Genomic DNA, 12,237 nt, shown 5'->3' with positions numbered 1-12,237 from the left:
TTGCTTTGATTCGGTCTAACGCTTCCACACCGAATTAATCAAACGGCTATATGTTCTATTTTCTATGTTTTTATTTATAGTTCAGTTATAATTTCTATTGAGATATTCATATGAAAATATCTATCTTATTAAAACAAAAACATTGCGTCGGAACCAACTTGCTTCTACGTAAATTTTTTTTTTAAAAGTATACTATATATATATAATTAATTCGACTATATACTAATCTTAAGCTTAACACATTTAATATTAACTATCATATCCTAAAACTAGCTTTTTTTATGGTAATATTATATATCATCATTATTAATGTTGAAATTTATAAAGTAACCGTTAGAGCATGATTAACGCTAAAATCCATTTGGGATTCTTATTATTATTATTTTTTTGATCTAATTAAAAAAATTAAAAAAAAATAATCGTGGACAACCACGTGTCAATAGGACTCATGAACAGTGCAAGACTCGATTCTTATTTCAGCATTTTTGCAACCATTCTTGGGCATTTCGGTGGGGCCATCCCTTACTTTTTGGTAAGAACCCCAAAAAATATCCTGATAATCCTGCTCTTAGATCCGTCTAGACATTGCGTATTTGTAAAAAAACTTTATAGCGCAATTATTATTGTAAGATTTTAAAAAGGCAAATATCTATCGAACATTTATGTTCATGATTATAGAAAATGTCACTGCATTTTTACCTCATTTAGAAATTCATTAAGGTATATTTAGAAAACATTTTTGAATCAAATTAATTTCGCCTAATAAGTAAATACATTTTGTCTATGCAAATATGGGCCACACGATTCAAATCAAAAGTTGAATGAACCATTTGATTTGAAGAAATATTTTACCAAAAATAACAATTCACAAGAAAAAAATGCTTACGTTAAACCATACATCATATATCATTTTGGTAAATTTGAATAAAAATGTATATTATAAAAAAATAAAAACTAAAAATATTTAAATCAATATTTTTAATTCAACCCGACAAACCAGACTATTAGGTTAACCGTGAATGGATTCTGGGTCAATAGTTTAATAAATTTTAAAATATAGTTAAATTTTTATGTGCTTTTTTAAGTGCGAAATAATTAATATTTTATGATACAATTTTCATTAACAACATTGCAAATGTTTTGTTAATTTTTTAAAAATGTCTATTTAAAATCAGACAAAATCAAACATAATACCTATGTAAATATTTCTTAACATGTAATATGTTGCAATGTTGCATACCAATTCGTCTATGTAATATTTTTTGTCGTGTAATAGCATAATTAATTAGACATTAAAAAATATTAAATATTTTGTGCAGTTCAAAATCTAATTTTTTTAAATGAGCTGCATAATACCTAATTTTTTTATAGACTTAAAACATATAAAACCAAGAGTAACCAAACTGAAATTTTATGGGAATGCAAGATCATCATTTATCCAAAAGACATCCAACAAACTGAGGTTAGGACTTTTGGAAAAGAAAAGGAAGAGAAGATTGCAGAGTCATACTGAATATGGAGAACTTGTATCAGCACCAATGGTCAAAATGAATCCAACCAGAACTAAGAAGAAGACTCATCAAATGATAACGACCTCCTCCATGGCTCGAATGATAATTTCACATCCTGTAGAACGTTTTGTGAGTTTATTAACCTTGTCGTATATTTCTGATTCCACAACATTTCGAGGATCATAAGCTGTGGGGCTCAGAATAAATTTCTTCAGTACTGCTGAGTTTCCAAGAAAGTAACTGGTTGCTTTCATCTTCCCTTCCTCGCATTGTAATTTTTCTTGTATCTCAACACACTCAAGAGTCGATGACACACACCGTGGCACATCTGTGAGTTCCAACCCCTCCTTCATCACCTCTGAATGAACAACCTTCTGCAAAAACAACACACAAACACAAACTGCTGAGTTTTCAATAATACACATGTCCATAAAAACATAAGGACAATAATGGTTTTACCAAGACTAGGTGTTTCAGATTGGGGCAACACTCAAGAAAGGCTGGCAGAAACTGCAATAACTTGCTATGAAACACTGCTTCTAAACGGGATAAGTTGTTGAACTTTGGAATCATTCCTGTTTTTGAGTAATGATCAAGGGCCTGCACTGTTTTGGCAGAGATGATCATATGTCTAACACTCGATATTCCATTGAGAAAATCACGGATCTCATTGCTCTTTGATACGTCCCAAGTATTAAAAAGCACCCAGAATCCGACAACAAACTTGATATCAAGGTTAACCATGATCAAAGAAGTCAGGTTCTTTACCACAATGCTATCAAATTGATCTTCTCCAAGACTCATATACTCTAGCCCTGGAGCATCAATCTCAAGTGTGCAATTCACTATCGAACCGACATATCCATTCCTAAGCGGCAGCACACGAAAACTCTTCAAGCTCTGAGACCTCACACGCATAGCCATAAACTCATCATGCCGACGTGCATAATCATCTTCCAGATCCCTCACCAAAGTCAGCTCCTCGAGAACAGGACACCCTGAGAGAAGCTTCTCCAGATGCACACGCCATTTGACTTCTTCAAGATGCATGAATTTAAGACAAGGCAGGGAAACCAAACCAGGATCCATAAGACCAGAAGAGGAGAGCTTTAAGTAAACCAATGTCTTGCTCGTGTAGAGATTCATAGGCATCATATCAACAATAGGATAGAGAGAATTGTCGTCCTCTAAACAATGGGTACTGCTCACAACATCAAGATGCTGTGTCCCCCGGTCAATCATCATACCGATCCGATCCCTGAACCCATCTATCATTGTGTCTCTGCACTGAACCTTGACTTTAAACAGAACTGACTCAGGGCTAAACTCGAGAAGCTTGTCAATGAAGCTTAAGAGCAGTTCATCAGCATCATAAGGAATAACAGAGCAATTTAAGTCAAGACCGGGAACGCTTAGATACAGATTCTCCCATCTCTTGGACAAAACACTTGTCTGCACCGATTGATTTGTCGGAAGGTATGAGAGTATTTGAGTTAACAAACATTCCGGCAATTCGCTGATCCTGTCTCGCCCAGACATCACCAAACGAAACCCTAAGAGCATCAACAAACAACAAACAGCATAAAAAAGAAATCTTTGATTGAAAGAGTTTCTCTAATCAATCACAAAACTTTAGACTACAAATGAAACGAAAGATTCGTAGGGGGTTTCTGAAGAATTCACCGTGGATTGGGTTTGAGTCGCCGGAGGATTGTATCGGCCGGAGTGATCGAAAGCGAGAAAGAGAGAGAGAGAGAAAAGTGACAACTTTTTGTCTGAAAACGGAACTGATTATTCAGCATTTATACGGTTGAAGCGGTTCCGGTTCCATGAGAGCGTTTCAAAAATGAAATTGAAGGCTGTCTTTATCGTCGAATATATTATAAATATTTCTTTTATTGGTTAAATCTTCATGTTAAATGTCATTGTAAAATTCATGGAAATCGACTGTAATTCATGGAACTTTCGATATCGTTTAGTATTTTTACATTTGAAGCGGTTACGGTTCCATCTTCAGAAGAGTGTTTCAAAAATAAAGGTTTGTCTTTATTGGAGTATTAAATATTTCCTTTAGTAAAATAAACATTTTATTGCCATCGAAAAATTCATTAAAGAAAAATGTTTTAAACCTACTTCATTTATCATTTCATAATAGAGTAATAAACAAACAAAAAATAATTTATTCCATTTGTGCAGTAAAATTTATTATAAAAAGAAAAATAGAATAAGATTTAGAGTATATTTACTTCGTACTTATTTTTATTTCATTTTAGAGGAAAAAATGATGTTGGATTGGAGATGCCCTAATAATCGACTATTTAAGGAAAAATACATCTTTTTCATTATCAATACTAGGAAACTAATCCGCTCTTTCACAGATATATAATTTTTTTACTGAAATTCCAAATTGCTTTAACAATATAGTAAAAAGATATATCTAATAGTTATATTTTCATTTTACATTTTCAAAAATTATATTATTTTATATATCTCATATATTTAAGTTTTTATCACACATAAATTGTGAGATAAATTATGGAGGCAAACCGACCATAAACTAATAACAAATCAAATCAATAACAAAATATGTTAAGCTCAACATTTGAATTATTTTTTTCCTATAAAAAGTAATGAAGTCAGCGGAGAACAAAAAACATGTCGTGCTATTATATATAGACAATGATGGTGGTGTATATAAAAAAATTAAGATGAATGTATTAATTAATTAATTAAAAAGGTCTGTTGTTCAGAAGTTAAAAGAAAAGAATGTAAAAAGGTGTGTCGTTAAAAATTAAAGGGATAATTTGAAATATACACTGTTTATCATTTGAAATTTGAAAAATACAATTCTCTTTTTTCTTTTTGAAAACTACACTTTATTGTATATGATAAAACATATTTATCCTGATTCTAATATTACAAATTTAAATAACTAAAATGTAAATACAAAAATATTATTATTATTTATGTGTGTCAAAATTTATATTTGAGATAAATACATAATATTGTTGGGGTCTATTTTTCACGAAATAGATTGAACTGTTTTACAAGTTCATCAACCATCATTAAAAATAGGCAAACTACACACTTAAAAAACTGTTCAAATATGGCATAAAATTAACTGCAACTCCACGAATTCTTATGTGCCCATATGCACAAAGTTCTTAAACATACTATCTTCCATGTAATCATGCTAATCAAAGTACAAATTTACAGTAATTAATAAACTGAAACAAAAAGAAAAGAGATACATCAATGCACCGTTTGTTTTTATATATCCTGGATTGTTTTCACGAGTGTCTGATCTAATATCAAAACAAAAAAAATCTTCAAGGGATCATTAGTATTTGCTAAAGAAGTTTGTAATGATTGATTGGTTTTTGTTTCTGAAAAGATCCTAAGAACAGGTATATTGAATAGTGATGAAATATTTAAAAGCATTTTGCCGGGGAAGCAACAGTGGATCTAGTCGAGCTTGTGTTTCAGATTATGGATACTTAATTTTTTTTCTTAAAGTTCAAAAATTGGTTACATTCTCGCGTGGGGGTTAATAAGTTTTCTCCATTATGACGGTGACGACAGAGATTTCCAACAAGATAATAATATATTGTCGCATGAATAAAATTTTAAATAAGATTTTATATAGATATTAAGATTATTATTAAGAAAAGAAAAATATAAAACCTGATTGTCGTTGGATTTACTTGTTAAACATTTTAAAATTAAATATTAGAACACATATAAACATTTAAATAGGGTATTTTGGTCATTTTATCTATAAATAAGTGTAGTTTTCAAAAACAATAATAAGCAGTGTAATTTTCAAAATATAAACTCATATGAAGGTATTTTTCCAAATTTTTCCAAAATTAAAAGCATCTGAAAAGGCACCTTGATCAAAAACTAAAAGAAACATATGAAAAGGTGTTTTAAATTAGAATCTCAATCTATGGTTTTAGATAATATATCTACAATATATAATATATTGATAAAAATTTCTAAAATCATACCTATTTATCTACAAAAACTCTTGTTATACTAATTTCTAAATCACAATCTTAAATCTACAATATTTATCTAAAAAATGATAACTTTCCAAATATAGCAGTTTTTAAAATTTTATTTTAAAAATATAACCTATTGATCAAAATTTCTAAAAGCATACCCATTTATCAATAAAATATCTTGTTATCCTAATTTTTAAATCACAATCTCAAATCTACAATAGTTTCCTAAAAAATGAAAACTTTATAAAAATAGCAGGTTTTGGAAAATTTATTTAAAAATTATAACCAATTGATCGAAAATTCTAAAAGCATACTCATCTATCAACAAAAACTCTTGTTATCCTAATTTCTACATCACAATCTCAAATCCACAATATTTATCTACAAAATGATAACTTTCCAAATATAGCAGTTTTTAAAAGTTTATTTTAAAAATATAACATATTGATCAAAAACTCTAAAAGCATGCCCATCTATCAACAAAAAATCTTGTTATCCTAATTTCTAAATCTCAATCCCAAATCTAAAATATTTTCCTACAAAATGAAAAATTTCTAAAAATAGTAGGTTTTGAAAATTTATTAAAAAATTATAACCTATTGATCGAAAATTCTAAAAGCATACCCATCTATCAACAAAAACTCTTCATATCTTAATTTCTAAATCACAATCTCAAATCTACAATATTTATCTACAAAATGATAACTTTCCAAATATAGCAGTTTTTAAAAGTTTATTTTAAAAATATAACCTATTGATCAAAAATTCTAAAAGCATGCTCATCTATCAACAAAAACTCTTGTTATCCAAATTTCTAAATCTCAATCCCAAATCTACAATATTTTCCTACAAAATGAAAAATTTCTAAAAATAGCAGGTTTTAGAAAATTTATTTAAAAATTATAACCAATTGATCGAAAATTCTAAAAGCACACCCATCTATCAACAAAAACTCTTGTTATCTTAATTTCTAAATAGAAATCTCAAATCTACAATATTTATCTACAAAATGATAACTTTCCAAAAATAGCAGTTTTTAAAAGTTTATTCTAAAAATATAACCTATTGATCAAAACTTCTAAAAGCATGCCCATCTATCAACAAAAACTCTTGTTATCGTAATTTCTAAATCTCAATCTCAAATATACAATATTTTCCTACAAAACGAAAATTTTCTAAAGATAGCAGGTTTTTGAAAATTTATTTAAAAATTATAACCAATTGATAGAAAATTCTAAAAGCATACCCGTCTATCAACAAAAACTATTCGTATTTTAATTTCTAAATCACAATATGGATCAAAAATTCTAAAAGCATACACATTTATCTACAAAAACTCTTGTTATCCTAATTTCTAAATCACAATCTCAAATCTACAATATTTATCTACAAAATGATAACTTTCCAAATATAGCAGTTTTTAAAATTTAATTTTAAAAATATAACCTATTGATCAAAATTTCTAAAAGCATACCCATTTATCAACAAAAAATCTTGTTATCCTAATTTCTAAATCACAATCCCAAATCTACAATATTTTCCTAAAAAATGAAAACTTTCTAAAAATAGCAGGTTTTGAATTTTTTTTAAAAAAATTATAACCAATTGATCAAAAATTCTAAAAGCATACTCATCTATCAACAAAAACTCTTGTTATCCTAATTTCTAAATCACAATCTCAAATCTACAATATTTATCTACAAAATGATAACTTTCCAAATATAGCAGTTTTTAAAAGTTTATTTTAAAAATATAACCTATTGATCAAAAACTCTAAAAGCATGCCCTTCTAGCAACAAAAATTCTTGTTATCCTAATTTCTAAATCTCAATCCCAAATCTACAATAATTTCCTACAAAATGAAAACTTTATAAAAATATCAGGTTTTGAAAAATTTATTAAGAAATTATAATCAATTGATCAAAAATTCTAAAAGCATACTCATCTATCAACAAAAACTCTTGTTATCCTAATTTTTAAATCACAATCCCAGATTTACAATATTTGTCGACAAAAATGATAATTTTCCTAACATAATTGGTTTTAGATAATATATCTTCAAGATATAACATATTTATCGAAAATTTTAAAAGCATACCTATCTATCAACAAAAGCTCTTGTTATCCTAAATTATTAATCACAATCTCAAATCTACAATATTTATCTACAAAATGATAACTTTTCAAATATAACAGTTTTTAAAATTTCATTTTAAAAATATAGCCTATTGATCAAAAATTCTAAAAGCATACCCATCTATCAACAAAAACTCTTGTTATCCTAATTTCTAAATCACAATCCCAAATCTACAATAATTTCCTAAAAAATGAAAACTTTCTAAAAATAGCAGGTTTTGGAAAATTTATTTAAAAATTAGAACCAATTGATTAAAAATTTTAAAAGCATACCCGTCTATCAACAAAAACTCTTGTTATCTTAATTTCTAAATAGCAATCTCAAATCTACAATATTTATCTACAAAGTGATAACTTTCCAAATATAGCAGTTTTTAAAAGTTTATTTTAAAAATATAACCTATTGATCAAAAATTCTAAAAGCATGTCCATCTATCAACTAAAACTCTTGTTATCCTAATTTCTAAATCACAATCTCAAACCTACAATATTTTTCTACAAAATGATAACTTTCCAAAAATTTCAGTTTTTAAAAGTTTATTTTAAAAATATAACCCATTGATCAAAACTTCTAAAAGCATGCCCATATATCAACAAAAACTCTTGTTATTCTAATTTCTAAATCTCAATCCCAAATCTACAATATTTTCCTACAAAATGAAAAACTTCTAAAAATAGCAGGTTTTGGAAAATTTATTTAAAAATTATAACCAATTGATCAAAAATTCTAAAAGCATACCCATCTATCAACAAAAACTCTTGTTATCCTAATTTCTAAATCACAATCTCAAATCCACAATATTTATCTACAAAGTGATAACTTTCCAAATATAGCAGTTTTTAAAAGTTTATTTTAAAAATATAACATATTGATCAAAAACTCTAAAAGCATGCCCTTTTAGCAACGAAAACTCTTGTTATCCTAATTTCTAAATCTCAATCCCAATTCTACAATATTTTCTACAAAATGAAAACTTTATAAAAATATCAGGTTTTGGAAAATTTATTTAGAAATTATAACCAATTGATCGAAAATTCTAAAAGCATACTCATCTATCAACAAAAACTCTTGTTATCCTAGTTTTTAAATCACAATCCCAGATTTACAATATTTTTCTACAAAAATGATAACTTTCCTAACATAATTGGTTTTAGATAATATATCTTCAGGATATAACATATTGATCGAAAATTTTAAAAACATACCCATCTATCAACAAAAGCTCTTGTTATCCTAAATTCTTAATCACAATCTCAAATCTACAATATTTATCTACAAACTGATAACTTTCTAAATATAGCAGTTCTTAAAATTTTATTTTAAAAATATAGCCTATTGAACAAAAATTCTAAAAGCATACCCATCTATCAACAAAAGCTCTTGTTATCCTAATTTCTAAATCACAATCATAAATCTACAATGTTTTTCTACAAAAAGATAAATTTCCAAAAATAACAAGTTTTGGGAAATCTATTTAAACATTATAACATACTGATCAAAAATTCAATAAGCATACCCATCTATCAATAAAAACTCTTATTATCCTTATTTCTAAATCGAAATCTCAAATCAACAATATTTATCTACAAAATGATAACTTTCCAAATATATCAGTTTTTAAAAGTTTATTTTAAAAATATAACCTATTGATCAAAACTTCTAAAAGCATGCCCATATATCAAAAAAAAACTCTTGTTATCCTAATTTATAAATCTCAATCCCAAATCTACAATATTTTCCTACAAAATGAAAACTTTCTAAAAATAGCAGGTTTTGGAAAATTTATTTAAAAATTATAACCAATTGATCAAAAATTCTAAAAGCATACTCATCTATCAACAAAAACTATTGTAATCCTAATTTCTAAATCACAATCTCAAATCTACAATATTTATCAACAAAATAATAACTTTCCTAATATAGCAGTTTTTAAATGTTTATTTTAAAAATATAACCTATTGCTCAAAAATTCTAAAAGCATGCCAATCTAGCGACAAAAACTCTTGTTATCCTAATTTCTAAATCTCAATCCCAAATCTATAATATTTTCTTACAAAATGAAAACTTTCTAAAAATAGCAGGTTTTGGAAAATTTATTAAGAAATTATAACCAATTGATCGAAAATTCTAAAAGCATACCCATCTATCAACAAAAACTCTTGTTATCTGAAATTTTAAATCACAGTCCCAGATTTACAATATTTCTCTACAAAAATGATAACTGTCCAAAAATAGCTGGTTTTAGATAATATATCTTCATGATATAACATACTGATCAAAAATTCTAAGAGCATACCCATCTATCAACAAAAACTCTTATTATCCTAATTTCTTAACCACAATCTAATATCTGCAATATTTATCTACAAAATGATAACTTTCCAAATATAGCAGTTTTAAAAATTTTATTTTAAAAATATAGCCTATTGATCAAAAATTCTAAAAGCATACCCTTCTATCAACATAAACTATTGTTATCATTTCTAAATCATTATCCCAAATCTACAATATTTATCAACAAATTGATAACTTTCCAAAAATAGCAGGTTTTAAAATTTTATTTTAAAAATATAACCTATTGATCAAAAATTCTAAACCATGCCCACTTATCAGCAAAAAATCTTGTTATCCTAATTTCTAAATCATAATCCCAAATCTACAATATTTTCCTAAAAAATGAAAACTTTCTAAAAATAGCAGGTTTTGGAAAATTTATTTAAAAATTATGACCAATTGATCAAAAATTCTAAAAGCATACCCATTTATCAACAAAAATGATAACTTTCTAAAAACTCTTCATATGTTAATTTTTGAATCTCAAATCTACAATATTTATCAACAAAATTATAACTTTTTAAAAATACCAGGTTTTGGAAAATTTATTTAAAAATTCTAACCTATTGATCAAAAATTCTAAAAGCATGTCCATCTATCTACAAAAACTCTTGTTATCCTAATTTCTAAATCACAATCTCAAATCTACAATATTTATCTACAAAAAGATAACTTTCAAAATATAGCAGTTTTAAAAGTTTATTTTAAAAATATAACCTATTGATCAAAACTTCTAAAAGCATGCTCATATATCAACAAAAACTCTTGTTATCCTAATTTCAAAATCTCAATCCCAAATCTACAATATATGAAAAATTTCTAAAAAATAGCAGGTTTTGGAAAATTTATTTAAAAGTTAAAACCAATTGATCAAAAATTCTAAAAGCATACTCATCTATCAATAAAAACTCTTCATATCTTAATTTCTAAATCACAATATTGATCCAAAATTGAAAAGCATACCCATTTATTTAAAATTATAACCAATTGATAGAAAATTCTAAAAGTATACCCGTCTATCAACAAAAACTCTTCATATCTTAATTTCTAAATCACAATATTGATCAAAAATTCAAAAAGCATATCCATTTATTTACTAAAACTCTTGTTATCCTAATTTCTAAATCACAATCTCAAATCTACAATATTTATCTACAAAATGATAACTTTCCAAATATATCAGTTTATAAAAGTTTATTTTAAAAATATAACCTATTGATCAAAACTTCTAAAAGCATACCCATCAATCAACAAAAACTTTTGTTATCCTAATTTCTAAATCACAATCTCAAATCTACAATATTTATCTACAAAATGATAACTTTCCAAATATAGAAGTTTTTAAAAGTTTATTTTTAAAATATAACCTATTGATCAAAATTCCTAAAAGTATACCCATTTATCAACAAAAAATCTTGTTATCCTAATTTCTAAATCACAATCCCAAATCTACAATATTTTCCTAAAAAATGAAAACTTTCTAAAAATAGCAGGTTTTGGAAAATTTATTTATAAATTATAACCAATTGATCAAAAATTCTAAAAGCATACCCATCTATCAACAAAAACTCTTGTTACCCTAATTTCTAAATCACAATCTCAAATCTACAATATTTATCTACAAAATGATAACTTTCCAAATATAGCAGTTTTAAAAAGTTTATTTTTAAAATATAACCTATTGATCAAAACTTCTAAAAGCATGCCCATATATCAACAAAAACTCTTGTTATCCTAATTTCTAAATCTCAATCCCAAATCTACAATATTTTCCTACAAAATGAAAACTTTCTAAAAATAGCAGGTTTTGGAAAATTTATTAAAAAATTATAACCAATTGATCAAAAATTCTAAAAGCATACCCATCTATCAACAAAAACTCTTGTTATCCTAATTTCTAAATCACAATCTCAAATCTACAATATTTATCTACAAAATGATAACTTTCCAAATATAGCAGTTTTTAAAAGTTTATTTTAAAAATATAACCTATTGATCAAAAACTCTAAAAGCATGCCCTTCTAGCAACGAAAACTCTTGTTATCCTAATTTCTAAATCTCAATCCCAAATCTACAATATTTTCCTACAAAATGAAAACTTTATAAAAATATCAGGTTTTGAAAAATTTATTTAGAAATTATAACCAATTGATCGAAAATTCTAAAAGCATACTCATCTATCAACAAAAAATCTTGTTATCCTAATTTTTAAATCACAATCTCAGATTTACAATATTTTTTTACAAAA

The 12,237-nt window shown here is 26.4% G+C and overlaps 1 protein-coding gene across 1 annotated transcript; it reads right to left on the bottom strand.

Annotated features, from left to right (window-relative positions):
* Positions 1-1,417: 1,417 nt before the first annotated feature.
* LOC106412536 (F-box/FBD/LRR-repeat protein At1g13780-like) lies at positions 1,418-3,368 on the bottom strand. Its single transcript, XM_013853442.3, has 3 exons — positions 3,195-3,368; positions 1,971-3,064; positions 1,418-1,885 (listed from the first exon to the last, which is right to left on the bottom strand). Exons 2-3 carry the CDS (start codon positions 3,048-3,050, stop codon positions 1,580-1,582), a joined length of 1,386 nt encoding a protein of 461 aa, XP_013708896.1. The 5' UTR covers positions 3,051-3,064; positions 3,195-3,368; the 3' UTR covers positions 1,418-1,579.
* Between the last annotated feature and the right edge of the window lie 8,869 nt (positions 3,369-12,237).

The sequence above is a fragment of the Brassica napus genome, chromosome C8 (assembly GCF_020379485.1).
Source record: "Brassica napus cultivar Da-Ae chromosome C8, Da-Ae, whole genome shotgun sequence".
Lineage (NCBI taxonomy): Eukaryota > Viridiplantae > Streptophyta > Magnoliopsida > Brassicales > Brassicaceae > Brassica > Brassica napus.
This window is presented reverse-complemented; position numbering and strand designations above follow the sequence as displayed.

Bases quoted from the DNA above. Each gene is read 5' to 3' on its own strand.
- LOC106412536 (XM_013853442.3), bottom strand. From the start codon at position 3,050: ATGTCTGGGCGAGACAGGATCAGCGAATTGCCGGAATGTTTGTTAACT. The intron at 1,886-1,970 runs GTAAAACCATTA...TTGTTTTTGCAG, and splicing joins ATCTGAAACACCTAGTCTTG to AAGGTTGTTCATTCAGAGGT.